Source organism: Hyaena hyaena, unplaced genomic scaffold, assembly GCF_003009895.1.
Source record: "Hyaena hyaena isolate Hyena2069 unplaced genomic scaffold, ASM300989v1 scaffold_664, whole genome shotgun sequence".
Lineage (NCBI taxonomy): Eukaryota > Metazoa > Chordata > Mammalia > Carnivora > Hyaenidae > Hyaena > Hyaena hyaena.
In genome coordinates this window covers 825,997-851,512 of record NW_024081298.1, presented here as the reverse complement: position 1 = coordinate 851,512, position 25,516 = coordinate 825,997, and the positions used below count along the sequence as shown (strand labels likewise).

The 25,516-nt window shown below is 37.2% G+C and overlaps 1 protein-coding gene across 4 annotated transcripts in view; it reads left to right on the top strand.

The window, feature by feature from the left end:
* Positions 1 to 25,516, top strand: part of WDFY3 (WD repeat and FYVE domain containing 3) — a 240,653-nt gene that overhangs the window by 37,060 nt on the left and 178,077 nt on the right. For all 4 annotated transcript variants that reach the window (XM_039217080.1, XM_039217078.1, XM_039217079.1 and 1 more), the window contains exon 2: positions 23,208 to 23,418. In XM_039217080.1, coding sequence (XP_039073011.1) covers positions 23,239 to 23,418 — 180 coding nt within the window. In that variant the 5' untranslated portion in view covers positions 23,208 to 23,238. The remainder of the gene's footprint in view (positions 1 to 23,207; positions 23,419 to 25,516) is intronic.

Genomic DNA, 25,516 nt, shown 5'->3' with positions numbered 1-25,516 from the left:
ACCTGAGCCTAAATCAAGAGTCAGATGCTCAACTGATTGGGCCTCCCAGACGCCCATAGATGTACATACTCTTAACATATGTCTAAATATATCTACAGCAGACAAAATAAAGGATTTTCATTTAGAGATAATTTGGTAAAAGCATTTGTATTCTATTCTTCCTAATGGCAACTGAACAAACTAAGTAAAGAATAGGGAAAAAATCTCTTAACTCTGGTGAAATGAGAAAACCACAGTCCCAAGCCTCAGCATGCAAGAAGATCTGGCAGACACTGAACATTCAAACAAGTTGAGAAACTGTGAAAACATCTAAAATAACAGCACTGAACTCCCGCAAAGCAGGGGGCCTGTGGACTACAGCGTGGTAGGCAACGTGAGGCTGCAGGATAAGACACAGATATACCTTTTGTGTAGGCAATATAGATTAAAACAGTGGGAAGGAGCAGCAAAGCGGAGGAGATGGTTTACAGAGCTGTCACCTTGGCGTCAGTTGGTGTAAGGCAGCTAATGAGAAGTAAATCCTGAATCACAGTGCAGACAATTGATGGCTTAGCATTTTCCTCTTCTCCCTGTGTCTTAGCTATACTGGCTTTGTTACAGTTCTTCAGCCATGCTAAGCACGTTCTTACCTCAAGCCTTTGATTTGCTTGTCCCTCAGCCTGGAAAATTCTTCTTCTAGAAATACTTATGGATCACTCCCTCATTGAGATTTCTTTCTGGTGTTCACCCTTGAGAATAGCATTCCTTGACCATGCAGACTCAAACAGCAACCTTGGGAACATTCTGTTTTCAAAGCTTACTTATTTTTCTTCATAGGCATCTCACTACGAGGCCTGTGTATTGATTTTTTTCTTTCTCTCTCCTGGTAGAATTTAAGCTCTAAAGGGACACGTAGTTTAGTAGGCCTCTGTTCCCCCTCTGTGTTCCTAGTATCTTAGAGTCATGCCTGGCATATAGTGGTTGCTTAGTAAATATTTGTTGAATAGATTATTAAGCAAATAAATGAGGTCTTCTAGTAGGCAATATAGAATTAATTCTTGTACCCTGTTAAAACTGAGAAATCCATGTTGAGAGGCTTAAGAGACATTATTGGCAAATAGCAATAATTTGTCATTATTTTGATCCTGATTCATATAACTATAAAAATGACACTTATGAAATAATTGACCATTGGAACCCTGGATATTTAAGGATGTATAGTAGTATACATCAGTAGTATAAATCAGTCAGGATTTAATTGCAAAGAACAGAATCTGTGCTAGCCCATTACAGCAGGAAGATCCTTATTACAGGTTTTTCATGGCTTAGAGAGAGAAGGGGCCGAACAAACAGATTTAGATTCATGGGTCTTGACCTTTACAAACCTTTCCCAGTGCTATACCACAGAGCTGGGCCATCAGGGGATCTGCTTCTTTCTCTGTAGATCAGGATACAGTTGAAAGGATTAACAAACTATGGCTTGTAGGCAACATCTGGTCAAAACTGTTCATATACATGTCCCTCTAGTTAAGAATGGTTTTTGTATCTTTTAAATGGATCAGAAAAAAAAATGTTTTGTGGTACCCAAAAATGATATGAAATTCAAATTTCAGTGCTTGTATGTAAAGATTTATTAAAATGTGGCCACACTTAATCATTTACCACTTTCACACCACAGTGGCAGTGTTGAATTGTTGCCCGTGGTAAAATATTGATTATCTGGCTCTAAACATAAAAAAGTTTGCCAACCCTAGCTCTGGAATACTCCCTCTCAGTGCCATTTTAGGAAGCTACCTCTACTGCTGCTTGCTCTCCAGACATGTATTGCTCTACAGTCAGTATTATGGGCCAGCCAAATGGATGTGTCATACCCTGCTTCCCTAGTGGATACTGAGATCTCTGCTAACACTGCAGCTAAAAATGTAAATGTCAGCAAGAGTGTGGTCTCTGCTGCACTTTTGCCTTTCAGAATTTGGGTAAGTTTGATTGGCTCAACCTAAATTACAACAAGCACCCATTCATGTAGGAGTCCGGAAACCCTGCCATTTGCTTTATATTTATAGCCTCTGTAATACATGAAGGCACATTATAGAAACAGAGTAGAACGGATGTTGAACTCTAATCCCCACCATATTGCTCACACACTAGTTGTAAGAATTTGGAACAGATTGTCTCTAACTTTGTTCATTAAAATAATTAGTCATTGGCTAGTTTAGCTGTAACTAATTATAATTATGTAATAACTAGATATTGATTACCTACTTAGGTGATAGTCATACCACGTGTTTTCTGACATTCCTTTTTTAACAGCACTATAATATAAAGCCAGTACCATAGTTATGTCCGTTTCATAGTTAAGGGAAACGTGGCTTATTGTAGTTTGATTAACTTTCCTGAGATCAAATAGATAGTGAGTGGAGGGACAGAGTTGAAAACCCATGTCTCTCTGACTCCAGAACGCTTTTACTACCATCCTTCACTCTTGCCAGCCTATTGCTTTTCCATCAGTGCTGCAGTATTGTTATGAATCTGCCAGAAATTTTACATCACATGCTGAGAACATTTAAATGTTCTAATTTAGTTCTTAACTGCCTTTACAGAAGTTACAACCTCTAGTTTTGTTTCTTCTGTAAAAGCGGACTAATAGGTTATATCGGTTATGTCCTCTTGTTTTGTTTTTTGTTTTTTTTTTGCATAATATTGATTCATACTTAATGCAGAAGTTCTCTGAACATACGCCACTGTATATAATCTATTATTTTCTTAGACAAAAGACCATAGATATTTTAGTATTGATACTAAATACATTTATATTTTGGGAGGAGCACATGAATAAACTTTAAGCATGATACTCATATCTGGGAATAAAAACTTGCTCTTAGCAACTTCACAAAGAATAGAGACCTTGCCCTTAAAGTAGCAGAGTATGCTACAGCAGGCCAATCAGATAAGGATTTAGGAAACATTTCCTGTGAGAGTATTTTGGTGAAAGAATATTTTTTTTAATTTAGATCCTTAGTCATAATATCCTGACTTTTTGAGCTTAAGTCTAAATATCTTCAGGGCTAGGCCTTGGGAAAAAAACAAAAGCGCAAAGTCAAACTAAAAGAAAGAGACATCAATGAAGTAAATGAAATATAAGCTCCTGAGGTGTTAGTGAGGCATAAACACAGTGGTGGGCTGATTAATGTTTAACAAATGGCTATCTAGTAAAAAGCCCCAAGAAACACTGATTTTTAGCATTTGCTGATTTCTTTGGTATAAATACTCTCACCATGGCTGGTTTCAAGCTTTTAATGGTTTGACAACTGGCTTTCCACAATATCTGAAAATTTAGCCTGCGGCTCTGAGGACCTGGTATGGCCTGGCCCTCCCATACCACTTAGCTTAGCCTAGAAACAAGGTAAAAACAGACAAGGCAGAAATACTTCACATTTACATTTATAGGGAAAATACTTGATGAAACTTGAGTGTCTCTTTTTTAAGTTTTAAGTAAATTCCATTTAGTTAACATACAGCATAATATTAGTTCCATGTGTACAATATAATAAGTCAGAGAAAGATAAATACCATATGATTTCACTCCTAGGTGGACTTGAATTTCTCTTTAAAGTCAAAGTGTCACCTTATTAAAGTATTTAATCACGGAAGAATGAGATGAATAGTGTCCACTGATGTTGGAATAAATGTTTTCTATGACTATTATCTCCTATCTCCTGAGAAAAATTGCTCAGAACATGTTAAATTACATAACATATTGTTGTCTGTAATTGCTAATAACACTCATTTAATTTGTATTTTCTTTTGATGTATCCTACCAGGAATTTATTTCCTTAATATTCTGAATATTATTCTACATTTGGGGTTATGTGGTTGAGTGCATGGTTTGAGGATTAGGGAACACTTCAATTTAAGAGAATAAGAAGCTCAAAGGAAAAGAGAATGTAGTTAGGTGTAGGTGGTATTTCCCTCATGTGTCGGATGTATCTATAGAGATTCTAAGAATTTTCTGCCAAGATATTACTCATGAATCATGTTTCTCGATGCTAGTCTGGTTACACCCTTGGTGGAAGATACACAGAGTAAACATGGGTTTTGTGCATGAGTGTGTTTTTAACTTCCTGGGGATGAAAATGCTTGGGGTAATTTTGTCCAAATGTTTTAGGGAAGAACAAATAGTACTATCATTGCTAGGAATAGCTAGAAAATAAAATCACAGTTGCTTTCATAAATAAAAATTATTTCACAACAACAAAGAGTCAGCTTCCAGTTAGGGGCGCCTGGGTGGCTCAGTCACTTGAGCATCCGACTTCAGCTCAGGTCATGATCTCGCAGTTTGTGAATTCGAGCCCCATGTCAGGCTCTGTGCTGACAGCTCAGAGCCTGGAGCCTATTTCAGTTTCTGTGTCTGCTTCTCTCTCTGCTATTCCCCAGTCTCTGCTCGTACTCTGTCTCTCTCTCAAAAATAAATGAAACATTAAGAAAAAAAAAAAAAAGACAGCTTCCATTGAATAGGAAAACTGGACTTGGAATAACATATCCTGAATTCAGATTTCAGGTAATTCTAGTTATTGGATCTTTGTGGCAAGTTGCTTTGATCTTTCTGAACTTCAGTTTCTGCATCTGTAAATTATGCTTTATACTATTTTGTGGCAGGAAATAAATGAATAAATTTCTGAGAGAATATCAAGCATTATACTTGGTTGTGGATTTTAAGTATATTTCCTAGACAAAAACTGATGCAGAGGCAGGAAACAAAAGTTCCTTAGGGATTAACTCCAGCAGTGGCTACTAATTGCTGTCCCTTTAGACTCTTAAAATGATTCAAGGGCAGAATGGTTGGTGTTTTCCACTTGGAAAAACTAATTACAAACCAATGCATAGAAAAGGTTGTGTGTGAATAATTAACATGCAGAGAACAAAGCTGCACAAACCTGATTGGCTAGAATAGCCTGTGCATAGGCCAAGTGAATTTCATTTGTTTTTTATTTTTTCCCTGATTGTTGAAAATCTTTTACAAGGGTGCTTGTCTTCCCTGACACTTTTCTTCTCCATAGCCTTGCCACTAGGTAGCTAGATTAGGATCCCTGCTGTACTTTTTCCCTAGTGCCTTGTGCTTCACTGGTATCCCATGCTTTGCCTGTAACACACCCAGACTAAGCTCCCTGAGATCAGATCATTCTTCAAAGGGTTGTCATTTCAAAACAAGTGGTAAAAGGCATGTGTGCTAATTGCTACTGATATTCACCACAGTATCCCAAGGATCTACCTAGCACATGGCTGACATTTTATAATATACTTTTTTTTTTTTAAGTTTATTTTTATTTATTTTGAGAGAGAGTGAGAATGAGTGCACAAGCCGTGGAGGGGCAGAGAAAGAATCCCTAGCAGGCACCATGCTGTCAGTGTGGAGCCTGATGCGGGGCCCTAACTCACATGGTGAGATCATGACCTGAGCCCATATCAAGAGTTGGACTCTCAACCGACTGAGCCACCCAGTTGCCCTATACTATAATTTACTCTTAATTCGGAATATTATACTGCAAAAGTCCTCAATTTGAACTATAGTTCTTATTATATAGCCATAGAAAGAATGGGAGGGAGATTATGACAAAGTTGTAATGACTCCAAAATACTAATAAAAGTTGCTCTCCTATATTAAATCTAAATCGAGGTTATTGAACACTACAGAACCATCTTGGTATTCTCAGTGTGATTTTTTGTTAATGGAGATCATGGGTAGTCTTGTCTGAGGATTAGAAGATGCTCAGATTTGCCATTAAAAGCTGCATAATTTATTTTGATGGGATAAAGAACTCAGTTTTATTTCCTTTTTTCTCTCTAATACTGGAAATCTTTCTGGTTCTGAGGGACATTGACCGTCTGAGTCTTCTCTCTCCGAGCCAGATCTTGTTTCCTTAAGGTTTATTATATATACCAAGTTACCATCCCGGACTAACAGTCACTCCCTCATTCCCAAGAAGATGAAGTCCATCCAGATATTGTACCATCCTAAGAATCACAAATGTTTTTTAAAAAGTTTTAGCCAAATATTCCTACACATGTAAATTTTTTTCTTGTTACTTGCAGAGCAGGTAAAGTCTTCTTTAAGGAATATGTAAGTGTCAAGATTATAGGGAATTAAAAAGGCTAAATTGAGAAATGGCTAAGAATTACTTTAGAAAAAATACCTACTTGTATCTGATTTAAACATGGTTCACTTGAAACTTATTTAAGACTTGAAATGGTCTTTATTTAAATATTTATTTCAGTTATCTTAAACTAATAAATATATACACACATATATATGTATGTATATGTATATCTATATATTAGAGAGAGAGAGAGAGAGTGGGCAGAAAGGGTAGAGGGAGAATGAGAATCTCAAGCAGGTTCCATACTCAGTGCCAGCCCGATATGGGGCGTGGTCCCACAACCATAGGCTCTTGACCCGAGCGGAAATCAAGAATCAGCTGCTCAACTGACTGAGCCACCCAGGTGCCCCAGATTTTAGTTATCTTAATGTAAATGTATAGTTCTTATATAAAACAGCAATTTTTTGGTCTTAGTTTAACTAAATACAGAAGTATTACAAAATACCAACCAAAATAATCTTCAAAAAGAACAAATTTAAAGGTATCACAATCCCAGATTTCAAGGTATACTACAAAGCTGTAGTAAGCAAAACAGTATAGTACTGGTACAAAACTAGACATATGCATCAATAGAACGGACTAGAGAGTCCAGGTAAACCCACGATTAATATGGTCAATCTGTGACAGAGGAGGCAAGAATATACCGTGAAAAAAGACGGTCTCTTCAACAAATGGTGTTGGGAAAACTGCACAGGCACATGGAAAAGAATGAAACTGAACCACTTGCTAACATTATACACAAAAATAAACCCAAAATGTATTAAAGACAAATGTAAGACCTGAAACCATAAAATTTCTGGAAGGAGACATAAGCAATAATTTCTTTGACATCTGCCGTAGAAACATTTTTCTAGATATATCTCCTCTGGAGAGGGAACAAAAAGTAAAATTAAACCACTGTGATTACACCAAAATAAAAATCTTCTGTATAGCGAAGGAAGTCATCAACAAAACAAAAAGACAATATACTGAATGGGAAAAGATATTTGCAAATGATCTATCTGATAAGGGGTTAATATCCAAAAAAAATCTAAAGAACTTATACAACTAAATGGAGCCCGTGTGGGGCCCTAACTCACACAGTGAGATCATGACCTGAGCCCAAGGATGACCAGCAGACACATAAAAAGATGCTCAGCATCACTAGCCATTAGAGGAATGCAAATTAAAAACCACAATGAGTTATCACCTCACACCTGTCAGAATGGCTAAAATCAAAAACACATAAACAAGTGGTGTTAAGGATGTGGAATAAAGGGAACCCTTATGCACTGTTGGTGGGAATGCAAGGTGGTGCAGCCACTGTGGAAAACAACATGAAGGTTGATCAAAAAATTTAAAAATTGAAACATATGATCTAGGAATTTCACTACTGGATATTTACTGAAAGAAAATGAAAACACTGATTTGAAAAGCTATGAACCTCTTTTATTTACTGTGTCATTATTTACAATAGTCAAGATATGGAAGCAATCTAAGTGTCCATCAATGGACAAATGGATAAGGAAGGTGGGTGTGTGGGTGTGTGTGTGTACACAGTGGAATATTACTCAGCCATAAAAACAAAGAAAATCTTGCCATTGCAACAATATGGTTGGATCTAGAAGGTCTCATGCTAAGTGAAATAAGAAAAAAGTGAAAAATGTGGAATTTAAGAAACAAAACAAATGAACAAAGAAAGGTGACAGAAAAGCAGATTGTTAAATGTAAAGAACAAACAAAAGGTAGTTACCAGAGAGGAGGAGGAGTGGGTGAAATAGGTAAAAGGGATCAAGAGTATACTTATCGTAATGCACACTGAGTAATGTATGGAATTGTTGCATCATTGTATTGTACACCTGAAACTAAAGTAACGCTATATGTCAGTTATACCTGAATTTTTAAAAAATGGAAAAAAACCCACACACTGCCTTTAGATCCTCTACCAGTCTGTTTTTCTTGCAGTCATGTATATGGGTCTTACCCACATGTCCAGGAACTCAGGGCATTTCTCAATTTGCTGCTTGTAACTAATCTAAGAGGTATAAAGTGATATTTCCTTATTTGGTCAGCATTTCTTTGATTATTAAGTAAATTAAAACATTTCTTTACGTTTAACTTTTCAGGTTGCTTGTTCATATCTTTTTTTTATTTGGTATTGGTATATTTTTCTTGTTTTTGTTTTAAGTTCTAAATTACCCTGTGGTTTTAGACATTTCAAATATCTTCCATTATGTTATCTTGCTTTTTGCTTGATTCATCATGTTCTTTGCTTATCCAAAATATTTAATCTTTTATATGATATTTTATTTTTGCATATGCAATATAGTTTTGAATTTATGCTTAAGAAAGTCTTACCCAATTCATAAAGATATCCTCATTTATTTTCTTCTCTGTATAGTTTTACCTCTCATTATTCCACCTTTTTTCCCCCCCTCATTATTCGGTCTTTAATCCACCTTGAATCTACCTTTGTATATGGCTTTAGGTAGAAGTCAGTTTGTCTTCCTTTCCTCTGACCTTCATCATACACTAGATTCCTAATACAAGCATGCATTTGCCTCTGAGCTCTCTCATATTTTTGTTTGTTTATTCTTAGCCACTGGCTTTATTACCATGATTTGGCCGAGGTTTATTTTCAGAATTTATAATTACATAATTTGGGGTGCCTGGCTGGCTCCGTCGGTACAGCATCTGATTGTTCCCAGGGTTGTGAGTTTAAGCCTCATGTTGGGTATGGAACCTACTTTAAAAAAAAATAGAAAACAGGGGCACCTGGGTGGCTCAGTTGGTTATGTGCCTGACTTGGTTTTGGCTCAGGTCGCCATCAACACAGTTTTGTATTTCAAACCCCACATTGGTCTCTGCACTGGCAGTGTGGATCCTACTTGGGATTCTCTATTTCCGCTTTCCTCCTCCACTCGTGCTGTGCCTATGTCTCTCAAAATAAGTAAACTTAAAAAAAATAGGAGTGTCGGGGGGCTTAGTCGGTTAAGCATCCAACTTCGGCTCAGGTCATGATCTCACAGTTTGTGGGTTCAAACCCCACATCAAGCTGTGTGCTGACAGCTCAGACCCTGTAACCTGCTTTGGATTCTGTTCCTCCCCATCTCTCTGTCCTTCCCCTGCTCATGCTCTTTCTCTCCTTCAAAAATAAATACACATTTAAAAAATATTAAAAATAAATTTTTAAAAATTTGAAAAATTGAAAAAAAGTTCAAGTTTCATTAATTTTTGACAAGTTTCATTGTTACCTCTTAATGACATTCATATTATGTTTAACATGTTAAGTAGAAACATGATTCTTGAAACATTTGTATTGGGAATTCTTGATCAGTTTCTTTAAATATAATTGTATTAGAATTCCAAATACAGGGGCATCAGGGCAGCTCATTCGGTTAAGCATCTGAATCTTGATTTCAGCTCAGGTCATGATCTCAGTCGTGGTTTTGAGCCCCATGTTGGGCTCTGCACTGCTAGTGTGGAACCTGCTTGGGACTCTCTCTTCTGTCTCTCTGCCTGCCCTTCTCTCTCTCTCTCTCTCTCTCTCTCTCTCAAAAGTAAATAAACTTAAAAAAAAAAAGAATTACAAATCAATTTCTTTAAATGTAATTAAGTGTAATTACTTAATGGGTTTATTTTTTTCCCCATTTTTTGAAGTGCTAAATTTGCTTTTTAGCAAAATCAACTAAAGTATTTTGGGATGACTGTAGAATAACTTTCTTTTAGATAATTTCAGAAAAAAAAATAAAGCTGAAAAGTAATCTATATTCTCTTGAATCCCAAGTCTACATGCTGCACTTCCATACCTAGAACATCTTGCTCAATCCAAATTGCTAGTTTTAGAATGTTACATGTACTTTGTATGAGGAAGGTAAGTAACAAAATGAAACTTTATACCCTTCATTTATAGAAAATTCTTTTTCTTACAGGTTATATTTTCTGTCTAAGCAGTTAGATTCAAAAGCCTAGGCATTTGATATAATTTTTATTTTATTAAAAACGTTTTTTTAAATGTTTATTTTTGAGACAGAGACAGAGAGAGAGAAAGGGAGACACAGAATCTGAAGCAGGCTGCAGGAGCCCAACATGGGGCTCGAACTCATGAACCATGAGATCATGGCCTGAGCCAAAGTCAGATGCTTATCCGACTGAGCCACCCAGGTGCCCCTGAAATAAAATAACAGTTCGGTATGCTTGATCCTCTGGTCCTGAAAGAAAAGTCATTGTTTTTTTTTTAGATTTGTTTTCCCAAAACAGTGAGAGGCTTTATTATAAAATGTTTGAAAACAAACAAACCTAGGGAACACTCGTCTGTACATTATCACGGGGTCAGTGCCAATTTGTTTAAGTAGTGTTTTATGTAGTTTTATATATATCATTACATGGCATTCCCTCTAAGAGGAAGATGAAACTAATATAAGAAAAGTATGGTAAACTGAGTTGTACTCTGCAAAAATTATTTACTCTAGCAGATTATTTCCCCAGAGTAAAGGGCAGTATATTCAAAATATTGTCAATATTTTGGATGGATTTATAAAATGTATTAAATAGCTAACTGTTAAGAATAGCATTTCTCCTCTTAGTCTTCCCCAAAGGCTTTTTTTAAAATAGGCTACATGTGATCAACAGTGAAATGATGTAATTAGGACATGGCTATTTGTGGCAATCATTCTTATGTGTTGGTTGGTATTGGAAGAACAGAGAAATATAGTTTTCTTATTCTTTTCTTTTCTCCTACCATCCCTTCACTCCTTAATTCCCTTCCTTTGATCCCATTAGTGAGAATGGACTTATCAGGAGAATGTCAACATATTTTTATATTTCATTTGTAGAATATCTAATGCAAAAAATTAGAAGGGAAACAATAATCTTCTGGTTAGTAAAAGGTTTTATCCACTAACAAGTAATTTTTTTATCTCTAAGATTTCATATCAGTACCACCTTTTATAAAGCATGTTTCTTTAAAGATTTTATAAATTTTGCAAACGTTTTGTTCATACATTTCTAATAAATAAAGGGTATTTAAAATAATTTGGATCAAGGAATTCATGGAAAAGTTAATAAGGCAAGTGTCAGCAGGAAGATTTCCTGCCTCACTCTACTCACCTAAGTATCCAGGTAGCCATCTCTAATACATTTATCCATTCATCGTCAGTATGTCATGTAGCAAACATGAAAAAGTTGAGTGTAAAAATGTATCTACTTTTAAAAACTCATAAAAAATATGTAGATCGCTGATATCAAACTAGGTTCAATTTATTGAAATGGTGGTGGAGCCGTCTGGTCCTGAGAGATCCCCTCCATGAATCCTAATGTGTTTTTACTCCACCTGTGGTAGGTTGACAAATAGCCTCAGGTGTGATCACACTGGGATGTTGGTTGTTGGCTGCAGGCTCAACCCTGGTGGAGAAGCTTCATGTGGATCCGCCAGTGCGTGTTCTTCTAGGTGATGAGAATGAATACTGTGCATTTGGGATGGGTGGGTGATAGTGTCCTGGACCTACACGTAGGGTAAATGAACAAACATTTTTACCACAGAGTGCAAGAAGCCACCAGAAAATTATATATTTTCATTTCCTTTATTACTGATGAGGTTGTGTAGCCCTTAAGATTTGTGGTCATTCATTTTCTTGAATGAATTTGTCTTTTGTCCGTTATTTTTAACTGGGTGGTTTGCTTTTCTCCATGATTTGTAGCCATTCTTTATATATTTTAGATCACCTGCTTTTTTGTTCATTATAGGTATTGGAGATATTTCACTCCCAATTTGTGGCTAGTGTTTTCTTTCTATTGATTTTTCATGTACAGAAGTTATTAATTTTGATAAGGTTAATTTTGTGTTTTTTTTTTTAAAGACATTCTTCCTTACCTTGAGGTTATAAAAATATTTTCCAACATTTTCTTATAAATATTTTAAAAGTTTTGTTTTTCAAATTACTTTCTTAATAGCTTCAGTGGCAAGGACATGGTGAATATAAGCTGTGGAGAACAGAGCTAGGTGGCTGGAACAGAAAGATCTGGGTGAGGTAGGGAATGCCATGATAAATATTTATTTGAATCATTGATCACGTTACTATCAAAGTAAGATCATGAACTTTCTGGTAGAGGTTCCTGGGCAGAAATGCCTGAGGAGGCCTTTCAGGCAGAGGAAAGACCATGCAGGGGGGGGAAGCATGAAAGGTTTGAAATTCTAATGTTTAGGGAATAGTGGGTGGGTGATATTCAATGAGCATAAAATGAGGGGAGGGATATTGTAACGACAGAGTTGCAAAATTAGATATATGACAGATTTTGAGAAACATTTTTTGCCTTGCAAACGGTTTTGACTGTATTCCTCTGCAAGCAGTAATGTCACTTTTAAGGAATGTTGTACTGATCTGTTAGGAATTTTAGAAAAATAGAGTTCCACCATGGAGGATTGGTACTCTCACAGGGCCTTGCATTGTTGTAGACAGACACTTGCCATTGTTCAGAATCTATTTAGAATGTTTTCCCTGTAATCAGCTGCAGCGTCTGCGATGCATTCTTTTGATTATTAGTGGTACATTTTCAGTCTTTGGGAAGGATCTGATATTTAGTAATAGGCAAAAGTTATTTGGGAGGAAGTTTAGAAACTAAGGCAAATGAGCAAGCTGGGTAATTCCATTTCTGGTAAGACATGATACATGATGACACGGGTTTTTAGATATAGCTTATAGAATTCTCTGGAAGCAACTTTTTTTTTTTATATTTTTATTTATTTCTAGGAGAGAGAGAGAGAGAGACAGTGTGAGCAGGGGAGGGTCAGAGAGAGAGGGAGATACAGACTCTGAAATAGGCTCCAGGCTCTGAGCTGGCAGTCAGCACAGAGCCTGATTTGGGGCTCGAACCCACTAACTGTGAGATCATGACCTAAGCGAAAGTCAGACGCTTAACCGACTAAGCCACCCAGGCGCCCCTGGAAGCAACTTTCAAGACGAATATTAGAAACTAGAACCATGTCGGCATCATTATGTGTTCATAGCCTTCAAAGATAACTGATGGGTAGACTAAAATTTACCTGAATATGTGAATTCTGACACGTTGAGACAAGTATAGGCATTCATAATTAAAGCCTTCATCGTTGTGTAATCAGTCTGCAAAGAAGCCAACACTTACTTTCCCCTTCTTATTTTCATTGATACCATTATTCTTTCATTTGTACGATTTTACTGATAGAATTCTGCACCATCTTTGGTGTTTGTCATTTCCTTTTCCCTGCTTTCAGACTACAGCGTCTATTCCTGCTTACCCAGGAATGACTTGTTGTTGAGAGTGGTAAACTGACTTCCTCTCTTGCATGTTTCTGGCCTCAGGATTGTTGTTGCTGCACCTATTCCCTGTGGAGGATTCTGGCTTCCTGCCTTGTGTTGTGTCGTCATCTGCTTACCAACCAACTGTATCAGTAGTGATTTTGGTTCCTTCTGCCCCTGCCTTCCCGTTCAGTTCTGACTTGACGAATTTGTATTAGTTTCTCCTGACTACTTTAAAAAAAGACATGTTGGGGTACCCAATACTTGTGAACAAAAATGGTTTACTTTTTCAAGTAATAAAATTGTATTTAAACAAAGCATAAAGAACCAAATTGTCTTCTAATAAGCCTTCTTGTTTTAAAATAGATAAGGAATTTAGAGAAAAATTTTCCCTTCTTTAGCCTTCTTAAGTCACTTTAACTTACCTTGGGCTTTAGCTGCCTCCAGCTCATTCAGCTTCCAAACTTTTATCGATTACTTTTTACTAGTTATCAGTCGTCATTTGTTGCCTGTCTCTTATTTGCCAGGTGTTAAACATTGGGGTAGAAAGTTTCTTTTTTTTTTGAGAGAGAGAGAGAACACAAGTGCGCATGGAGGGAGGGACAGTGAGAGGGAGAGAGAATCCCAAGCAGGTTCCTTAATGTTTATTGCGCAGCCAAATGCGGGGCTTGATCTCATGAACCATGAGATCATGACCTGAGCCGGACACTTAACTGACAGAGCCACCAGGCACCCCTTTTTGGGAGAAAGTGACATGGTCATCGTCTTCCATAATCTTTTATTGTCCAGTGTTGGGGGAAAAAAATTAAGAGTTATGTAACACTGTGAAAAATGCGGTGATAAAGACAGGCACAGGATTGTATGGAGACAAAGAAGGGAGCATCTCTGTCAAATTGGGAGATTGGGTAATGCTTTCTAGAAGAGAGACAGTTGAACTGGGATTTAAGGGGTGATTAATAGGTAAATTAGGGGCCTGGAGCCTCCTTTCCCGTCCCCCCCTCCCGCACCCCCCGATTCAGAGTGTGGGCAGGCACAGAAGTGTGAAGGCACAGCAGGGAGATCTGGTTAAGGCAGGGGATAGGTGCAGTAAAGTGGAAAGGTGGGAGATGAATAGGGTTAGATCTAGGCAGGGGCCACATGATGAAAAGCCTTGAAATTCATACTTTTCCTAAAAGCTATGGGAATCACTTGTACATTCATTCATTTCTACTGAATTTGAGAATTCGAGAAGCACAGACTGTTTTGAGGGACTTTGCAGGTTAGTGAAGATAACTGGTAATTAAGTAAAGAGAAATGATCTTTAAGGAAGTTGGTAACTTGAAGGGTAAATGGTTGTTGATGTCATTGTTTTTTTCCTGTATATGTTTAAGAACAGTGAAGATTATAGTTTCTATAGGATGAGAATTAGAATACATACAAGTTTTTAAGAATTTTATGTACATTTTTGTCTGTGTGAGCAGTAGTAAAACTAGCACATTCAGAATATCTGGACATAAAATCTGATGTTATCTTCTACCAGGTGTATGACCATATGTAAGTAAATCTTAATATTCAGTCACCCATTATCTACTGTGAACTCAATACAACAGTAAGTAAGATTTGGTTCCCACCATTGAGGAAAATTACACATTAACAGGAGTAAATAGTGATATTGGGATAAGTACATTGCAGTAGAATGCGTCTCGACGGCTGTCACTGAGCTCTTGTGCCAGGTATTTATCTTAGTGCTTTTCACGTGGTAGGTAACTCACTTGGTAAATTACATAACAGAAACACTGTGAGGTAGAGTCTGATAATGTCTCTCTTTACACATGAGGAATCTGATGTACAAAGATAGTAACTGACATAGCCAAGTTACATGTCTCCTGCAGCTAGGATTTGAACCCAGGCAATTAATTACAAAACTTGTGTAACCACTATGCTATACTTTTCAATGATGAATATTCTGCAGTAGAGTATCATTAAAGTACCACAGTAGGATAAAATGTAGCACAACACACTCTGCCTGGAGATTTTTGAGAAAGACGTATCTGAAAATGACCTCAGAACTGTTGTAAGGCTGCTAGGAAAAGTGGAGGAGGGGCATCTTTGGTGGATAACACACAAATACACAGGACTCAGAATCCAGGAAGGCTGGGAGATAGATACTTTCGGTGTGGCAGAATTAAGAGCAAGAGAAGTAGCTTAGTAAAAGAGGCTGCAAGTATTGATGGGGCCGGAGTGTATAAAGACTTAGATTAAGGGGTTTCAATTTATTCTTAAGCAATAAGGGGATCAACAGAGGTTTTAAATCAGAATTGATGTTGATATCTCCTCTGTTTTTCAGGAGATAATTTAGGAGCTTTAGGTGAGAATACCAGTCACATGTTAATGAGATTTAGACTAATTTTACCATCGATCTTTTCAAAGAAACAGCTTTTTTATCCTTCTTTTGTTTTTCTGTTTTTTGTTTCATCGACTTTTGCCCTAATTGTTACTTCCTTTCTTTCTTGAAATTTAAATTGTTCTTCTTTCTCTCTTTTCCTAGGGTAGGATTTTAGCTCGTTTTTCTTTGTAATATATGCATTGATTTCAGCCCAGTGTCCTAGGATCAAGCCCTGTGTTTGGCTCCATACTGAGTGTCGAGCCTGCTTAAGGTTCTCTCTCTCTCTCTCTCTCTCTCTCTCTCTCTCTCTCTCTCTCTCTCTCTCTCACTCATTTTGCTTTCCCCAGCTTGTGCATTCTCTCTCTCTCTTTCTCAAAAATAAAATAAGGGAGTATTATTTAATTTTAAATATTTGAGCTTTCTAGCCATCTTATGTTACTGATTTCCTATTTAATTCCATTGTGATTTTAGAGCATACTTTGTATGATTTCTGTTCTTTAAAAATTTTTAAGGTGTATTTATGGCACAATGTGTGATTTTATCTTGAAGTATGCCCCATGTGAGTTTCAGAAGAATGTGTATTCTCTTGTTAGATGGAGTGTTCTATAAATACCAACTGTGGATCCGATTGATTGATAGTACTGTTCAGTAAACTATCTGCATTGATTTCCTGCACACCTGATCCCTGATCTGTCAGTTATTGTAGGAGGGCTGTTAAGTCTCAACTCTAACAGTGGATTTGTCTCTTTCTCCCTTTGATTCTATCAGTTTTTGCCTCACGTAGGTTGATATTCTTGGTTAGGCTCATATATGTTAAGGATCGTTAACCTTCTTGGAGAATGGACCCTTTCGTTGATATGCCATGCCTCTCTTTATCCCTGATATTTTTGCTTGTTCTGAAGACCATTGTCTAATATAGCTACTTCAGCTTTCCTTTGAAGTTAGCATTATGTATCTTTCTCCATCTCTTTACATTTAATCTATTCTGATTACAGTAAAACCTTGGTTTGTGAGCATAATTCATTCTGGAAACATGCTTGTAATCCAAAGCACTTGTATATCAAAGTGAATTTCCCCATAAGAAATACTGGAAACCCAGATGATTCATTCCACAACTCAAAAATATTCATATAAAAATGATTACAATATTGTAATATAATACAAAATAATATACAAAATAGAAGGAAAAATAAACAAATTAACCTGCACTTACCTTTGAAAACTTTCATGGCTAGTGTGAGGGAGACAACACAAAGGAGGGTTATTGTGTAGTAGGATGACTTTCAATATCACTAACAGATGTTGACTACAGTACAGTATTAATAAACTCTTGTCATATACTGTATTTAGTGTAACTGGCAATAAGGCAGCAGAGGAAAGTGTCTATATGTGCAGGCAGCCTGACCTAGAGTGAAGCAAAGCATTCCTGAGCTTACTCTTGTATGGAAAAGCAAAGGAGTGTCCATAGATGCTTTGAAGTTGACAAAAAATACACCAGTGACAGTTGCGGGCACCTTCCACTGTGCCCAGCCATATAAAGAACTAACACAGCTCAACACCAAAAAACAAATAATACAATTAAAAATGGGCAGCACACATGAATAGACCTGTTTCCACAAAGACATACAGATGGCCAATAGACAAATGAAAAGATACTCAACATCAGTACTCATCAGAGAAATGCAATCAAAACCACAATGAGATGTCACCTCACACATGTCAGAATGGCTAAAATCAAAAACACAAGAAATAACAAGTAGCCAAGGATGTGGAGAAAAGGGAATCCTGGTACACTGTATGCAAGCTGGTACAGCCACTGTGGAAAACAGTATGAAGGGTCCTCAAAAGACTTAAAAATGGAAATACCATATGATCCAGTCATTTCACTACTAAGTATTTACCCAAAGAAAATGAAAACACTAATTTGAAAAGATATATGCACCCCTTTGTTTACTGCCGCATTATTTACAATGGCCAGGATATGTAAGCAACCCAGGTATCCATCCATAAGTGAATGGATAAAGGAGGTGTGGTGTATATATATACAATGGATTATTACTCCACCATAAAAAAGAGTGAAATGTTGCCATTTGCAACAGCATGGTTGAAGTTAGAGGATAGAATGCTAAGTGAAATAAGTCAGAGAAAGGTAAATACTGTATAATTTCACTCATGTGGAATTTAAGAAGCAAAACAAAGAAAAAAAAAGAGAAGAAAAAACCCAACTCATAACTATAGAGAAGAAACTGATGGTTACTGGAGGCGAGGTAGATGTGATGGGTTAAATAAGTGATGGGCCTAGGGGCACCTGGGTGGCTCAGTCATTTGAGCATCTGAGCCATGCAGGCGCCCCAACAGTACACTAGTCTTGGTGAGCAGTGTATAGACTTGTTGAATCGCTATATTGTGTACTTGAAACCAGTGTAACACTGTATGTTAATCATACTTGAATTAAGAAGAAGAATACAGGGGCGCCTGGGTGGCTCAGTTGGTAAAGCGTCGGACTTCAGCTCAGGTCATGATATCATGGTTCGTGGGTTCGAGCCCCGCATCGGGCTCTGTGCTGACAGCTAGCTCAGAGCTTGGAGCCTGTCTTCTGATTCTGTATCTCCCTCTCTCTCTGATCCTCCCCTGCTCACGCTGTCTCTCTCTTTCCTAGAAATAAATAAAAATTAAAAAATAAAAATTAAAAAAATTAAAAAATTAAAAAAAAAAGAATACAATTTTATTTTACCTTTATTTATTCCTTCCTTGGCATTCCTTTTCCTTTGCTATATAAATGAATTTCTGACCTGTATCATTTTCAGTAAAGACCATACAGCTTTAGGGAGTGAAAAAGGCAGATGTTTCGAAAATTAGGATCTTAAGAGTGAGATTCCACAATTTGAAATTTGAGAAATGGAGAAATTCCTGCCGGTAGTAGGTTTAGCGTTATGGCCCTGAAAGTTTTGGGCCTGCTAATATGCATCTCACTCCTGAGGTCCGTCCCCCCGTCCTGTGCTGTCCTCAGAGGACACTGATAGAGGATGACAGAGCTGAATGACCGGTACTAGAACCTAGTGGAGGCATGTAGAATGCAAAACTGTGTTGACATGAGGCAATCTTCAACTACAGAAGCATCGTGCTATATTCTTTCGTGGGTCTTCTACAAAGGTTAGAAGACAGTTTGCATGAAAATACACTTTCAGAGAAGGCTGGGGATGTCAGGTCAGCCTATAAAATTTATTTTATTTATTTATTCCGTAATATAATTACGCTGTTTTCATCATATCAAATAACCTAACTGCCATTTAACTGTTAGAGTAAATTTGCCTTTGGAGCTCTCAAAACAGCAGTAGAGGCTGTTAGAAGGAGTGGTTCAAGAATGGTGTCAGGGAGATCTCAACAGTGGCTACTCGTACTTGGAAATCATATGTGAAACGTCCTTAAATGGAGGGGAGTTGCTTTTGACTTTGGAATATGCTTTTGTCTATGAAAGGAGAAAATTAAGCACAGCAAAAAGATGCTTTGAGAAGTTGTCCAGTATATGTATGGATGATGAGTATACAGATGGGCTGGGAAGGATGAAGAGATACTGGGAGTAGGTCTTAAGGGTAATTATATTTTGCCATGTAAGTGAGGTGGCTGACCTTATAACATCTTACAGATGAGGCTATAATCTGATAAAGAGTGTCCTTGTAAGGCAAAAAATGCTTCAACAGGCAGAAAAATTAAATTCTAATTTAGGACCATATCTATAGGTCTTTTTCAATGTATATGTACATTAGATTGTTGGGTTATAGACCCAGTTTATGGGGAACCTCTTCAAGTTTTGTCCTTCTTCGAAAGTGTAAGAAGTTTTGCTTGTACTCTTTACAGTGAAGAAAAAAGTAGGTTACTTTCCACAGAAAGTTTAAGAACAAAATAAAAAGCTGAGAAATTGCTAGTAATTCTTTGTTTTCTCTTAGCAATGTGAGCTATTTGTTTTTTCTCTTGTGGAATTACGGGGCTATTTAGAAAAGCTATTTTAAGCTTTTAGCTGAGCTTCTCAGAGGCAGCTAGTTACTTGACAAATACATTTTTAAAATTTAGGCGATTTATTTGTTTTATACACTTCTATAATTTAAATAATGGCAGAATTTCTAAAGACTTTTGGCAGGGGTAGGGTGTGGGGAGAAGGGTAAAGTATCTAGGATTTTCAAGCATTAACACAAGAGATTTGAGTAAGAAATACTGTCTGGGCTCATAGCAGTAATTATCTCATTGCTATTTAAATAACCCCCTGTTGGCAGGATGGCAGTACAAACACTTTTCCCTGGTGAAACAAAATAGGGTTTGTATTAGCAAACCAGTTCTTATAAAGAATAATCTTTATAAATATTTTGAGAACCTCTAATAACATTATCTCCAAAATAATCATTCTGTGGTGTACCTTATCATTATTATTATTTTATTTTGCATATCTCATCTGCATTTCTTTATAAGCCTCTTGTTGAGCATCTAACAAAGGAATAAATATTTTGTTAATGTTTTATCATTGTGTAAACCTCTAAAACATAGAACTGTAAAGGCTTAAACTGTTTTCCTTCCTAATGTAAATGAAAAGATTAAATGTTTCATGATTAAGCTATAAAGGAAGAAAAAAGAATTGTTGAATGTAACTAATGTGCTTGGCAGTTAATAGAAATGAAGTTCTTTTAATATGCATTACAAAAAGGCTGTGAGAAAAGATTTTACAGGTGAGAGAAACCTAGGATTCAAGGGGGTTCACCTGAAGTTACCTGTTTCATGTGGGTGTATTTGTACAGGTTTGACTAAAAAGTGCTTATTCTTTTTAGTCTTTCACTGCTGAGGAGTATGGTAAACATGATAGTTCTTGCCTGAATACCACTTTAAATATAAATATTGGAGTGGAAATGAAGCAATGAACCAGCAACCTAATATGCTTAAGTGTTTCTTGGTAAGTTCGGAGAAAAAGGAATCTGAATTTTTTCCATTACTGCAATTACCTCAGTGAGAAATACCGGTAAACCTACTTAACTGATTGATATATATGCTTTTGTTATCAGATAAATCTTAAATAATGATGGTACAATAGCTTTATTACATCTAATTAATGTTTGTCGTTATGTGATCATGTGTTTTTTTTTTTCAATGAAAGTTGGTTAGTTTAGACTTTTAAGAAAAATCAAAAAGATTTCTTTCCCATTGTAACTGCTACTTGGTGCTAAATCAGCATGCTAGAGTCTCAGTTTTCAAGAAGTGAATAATTTAAAATTGGCACGTGAATATGAGTAAGCTGCAAGGGTACTTGACCAGGAGGTGGGAGGCATGGCTCTCATCTAGTTCTTTATTACTGTGAGATAAGCAAGTTGCTCTTGTCTTGGGGCCTCACTTAAAGGTGGAGTTAATCCTCTTTTCCATCCCCTTGCTTAAGTTAGAATGAAGAGCAAAGGAGAAGGTCTGAAAGTGATTTGAAGCTCTAATTTAGAGTGCTACTTGACTTTTTAAAAAATGACATAGACCTCTTGGAAAGCTGGGATCTCTTGCTTCAAAAACCTTTTTGAAGTGTTAGAGGAACGCAAATCTCCTAAATCCTCTCCAGGACTGTCTATGAACTCTAGCTATGGGCTAAGGAAAAAGAGCAGAGATAAGAATAATCTACAATGTTAGCTGATTATCAGAAGTTTCATAATTTGCTTCAAATTTTATTTTTGTTTTGGGGCTCTCCAGGACTGTAAATAGCACATAGGCTTTTTGAATGTATTTGTTTGTTATCTTTATAATTGGAGGACTTAACATATTTTTCAAGAATGAAATATGCTAAACAGCTTTGAAGTAGACTACCTTTTGTTTGTCATTTTGTGGTCTAGAGGCCTTTGCCCGTGTGTCTGAGCACTCTGCCCCATGATTGGACCCCTCAGAGTATACTAGAGTATACTGAGTGCCCTCTGCACAGCAGCCACTCAACACAGATGAGCTCTAGGCAGTGTCTGTCTGCTCCTCACCTGACGTGAGTCACCCCGTGCCTCTTGTGGCATTCAGCTAGACTGCATAACCATGTATCAGTGGCCAAATACGGAATTCACTCAGAATTCTCAAGGGCAAGCATATTTAAGATGGTAGTTCTTAGAGTTTTAAACATCAGTGGACAGAAGTTTAGTAGGTAAAGCTCTAGCCTTGCAGTAATCTTTCATTTCTTAAGAAATGATCTGCTGGCTTATGTAGTTATGCAGCAAAATTAAAAATGAATTTTCAGGTTATTCCTGCTTTTCTACAGGTTAAAAAGCAAATTGTTTTTTGTCTGAGTTCTGTATATTCATCATGTCCACCCAGCTTTCCTGGTTTCTTTTGTAAGATACCCTGTTTTTGTGTCTGAAATTAGCTAATTGCTGGCGCAGTTAGTGGTGGTTGAAAAGGGCTGATAATGCTTCCTGAATGCTTAGTGTTATTGATTCTGCTACCTACTCTAACTCAGTGGTTTGTTTCTTTCTTAACTGCAGCTCTAGCCAGGGATACATTTTATGTTGTGATTTGGTATGCATGAATTACCTAAAATAAGTTTCATGAAATAATAATCAGCCATACTATATGTGTTCCAGTATCTTCTGTCTCATTTTTTTAATGCTTATCATGATCCACTAAATGAATTAACATGACCTGCCAAAGGGTTTCAAAGTATAGTTTGAAAAAGTGGCCTTCAGTTATATGAAAAATTTTACTGTCCCCTTATGATTTGTAAAATATATTGGGATATCATTGTTTTAATCTGCATGTTTTCAAACTATAACAAAGTAGACCCTAAACTGTAATCCTTCATCTAGAAAAAAAATTAAGTAATTAAAAATAGAAAGTTTCAGGGGCTCCTGGGTGGCTCAGTCAATTAAGCATCTGACTCTTGGTTTCAGGTTGGGTCGTGATCTCATGGTTCGTTGGTTCAATTCCCAAATCAGGCTCCACACTGACAGTGCAGAGCATATTTGGGATATTCATATTCTCCCTCTCTTTCTCAAAATAAATAAATAAATAGACTTTTAAAAAAATAGATTTCTGTTTTTTGGGGGGGTGCAGTTTTTTGTTGTTACTGTTTGGATGTTTGAGGTGAGGGTGAACTTTCTAGTCTTCTTTTACATATGCTCAGCCCATCAAGCAACATATTAATAGTGAGATATGTGATCCCTTTATTTGTTGAAATTCATATGACTGAATTGGAAACATTTGTTACTTGTTCAATTAACATTTTATATATTATACAAATTGTGTCAAAGCCAGTAGGAATATTGGGTACCGTGATTCCTACTTTGTCCGTTAGGGGGGACTTATCAAAATTACCTTTGCCTCTCTTATCTTTTCTATTTAAAGTAGTGGAAGATATATTTCAAACAGAATTTTGTGTTTTTTCTTACTTTTTCTAAGCTCTTGACCTGGTCAGGATGATGACATTTTGACTGTCTGTGTATGAACATCTTCCCACAGAATTAGAAGAGTTTATCACCCACCAGCCAAGATGAACATGGTGAAGAGGATCATGGGGCGACCGAGGCAGGAGGAGTGCAGCCCCCAAGACAACGCCTTAGGACTCATGCACCTCCGCCGTCTCTTCACTGAGCTGTGCCACCCTCCCCGGCACATGACTCAGAAGGAACAAGAGGAGAAGCTGTACATGATGCTGCCAGTGTTTAACAGGGTAGGTCCAGGGTGCCAGAACCAGGCCTTCCAGGACTGGACGGCACTGCAGGAATTTTAAGGTTCTAATAAATCACAGGTAGGAAGAAAATGATAGAATGAGTTTTTAAGAAGCTTGATGTTTTCATACCTTCCTTTCAATTTGCTTTCAAGCCCATGACTTGATCTGAGGCCTGGTCAGGGTGAACTCCATTTGGTTCTAACGGATGAAGACTGAACATTCTGTAAAATGTTCTCATAATGGTTGGGTTGAGTTTTGGAAGAGGGATAGGTTGTAAATTACCACTTGTTATTTCCATTGTTTTTTGCAGTGATGGTTTATTGCACCAAATGGTGTGATTGCCCAAGTGTTTTGTCCACTTTATACAATCATCTCAGTTCACTTTGTTGTTTGGCAGGTTTTCTGTAAGAGTATTTGAAAGAGGGTAGATGTAGGCCCTACAGACTCTAAATAGAGTTAATTTTAAAATGTATTTTGTCATGGTGATTACATGTAGCCATCTGGGTGGGGATATTTAAAATAATTTTTAAATTTCTATCAAAGGTATATAAGTACCTAGTTTACAAAGTCCGGTGGTTCCACAGGGCTTTTAGATGCCCCACACTCTCCACTGCCAAATGATGGTACGACTTTTAGCTCTTTCAACACTGAAGGGCACCCTTGGAAAGACAGTTGTCCTTAAATCTGTAGGGATCCGGGGAAGTCTCCTTCAAGAATGTAATGTGATTCATGAGGCATTAAAAGATAAGCATTAGCCCAATTGGAATTAACTGGGCTAAATTAACAAAGAAGGTAATTAGTGTAAGAGGCTAAAGTATGAGTCAAGATAAAAGGCAACAAGCATTTTAATATATGCCAGCATCTATAAGGAGTCAAGAAATTGATTTTATGTGAGGAGGAGCAAAAATAAGACTGTCAAGGGGCGCCTGGGTGGCTTAGTCGGTTAAGCGTCCGACTTTTGCTTAGGTCATGATCTCGAGGTTCGTGGGTTCGGGCCCCGCGTCGGGCTCTGTGCTGACTGCCAGCCTAGAGCCTGAGCCTGTTTCAGAGTCTGTGTCTCCCTCTCTCTCTGACCCTCCCCTGCTCACGCTGTCTTTCTCTCTCTCTCTCTCTCTCTCTCTTTCTCTCCTAGAAATAAATAAAACATTAAAAAAATAAAATAAAATAAAAAATAAGACTGTCAAGATTGATAGGCACGTCATGGTGGGTTTACATGTTGTATTAGGAGCTACTCTGGAGGCATGCAGAGCCAAGGAAGTATTTTAAGCAATAGAATCAGAGAGTAGAAGGGACCAATGCAAGCTATCTCCTAGGTTTCTAATTTGGGAAACTGGGTGAATGTTTTTCCCAGTAGCTGAGAAAGAAAGATTTATAAGATAGATTCAATGTGGATCATTGAACCTGAACTATTTGCAAGTTTCCCGCGTGGATGTATTCAGTAGGCAGTTAGAAGCTCAGGTAGGGAATTTGGCTGCATATGTGCTTTTTGGACTCTGGCACAGATGGGGTGGTTGATACCTTGGAAGGGGATAGAGATTACTCATGGCTTATACTGCCAAGTGAGAAGAGCAGTAGGCTAAGGATGAACCATGGAGAGTACGAATGACTGATGAAAGGAGGGGAACCCATAAAGGATACAGAATAAGAGCTAGTCAGTACAAAAGGGATCAGGAGGGGGTGGTTATAGGGCTTAAGAGATAAATGTAAGAAGAGAGAGAGTAGTAAGATACTAGAATGGTGGAACCAGAAAAACAGTTGAGAAGTGAATGGGAGATAAAAAGAGACAGTAACTATATATTGGGCTTATAGAAATTTGAAAGGAAAGAGAACAAAAGAGATGGATGGATGTGAACTTGGCTACAAGAGGGTGGGTATTTTTGTTTTGTGTTTTTTGGTGGTTTTTTTTTTGGAAGTTTCTAGTGTTTTGCTTTGTTTGTAAAGATGGAGGAAATCCAGGCTCATAAAGAGAAGGGAAGAAACCAGCAAAGGAGAAAATTAGGAAATTTCCAAGAGTGAAATTGATTGAGGGAGGAGAACAAGGAGTCAAATTATAGGGAGGCAGGTGAGCCTTCAGAAGGAGAAAGACACTTATTTCATC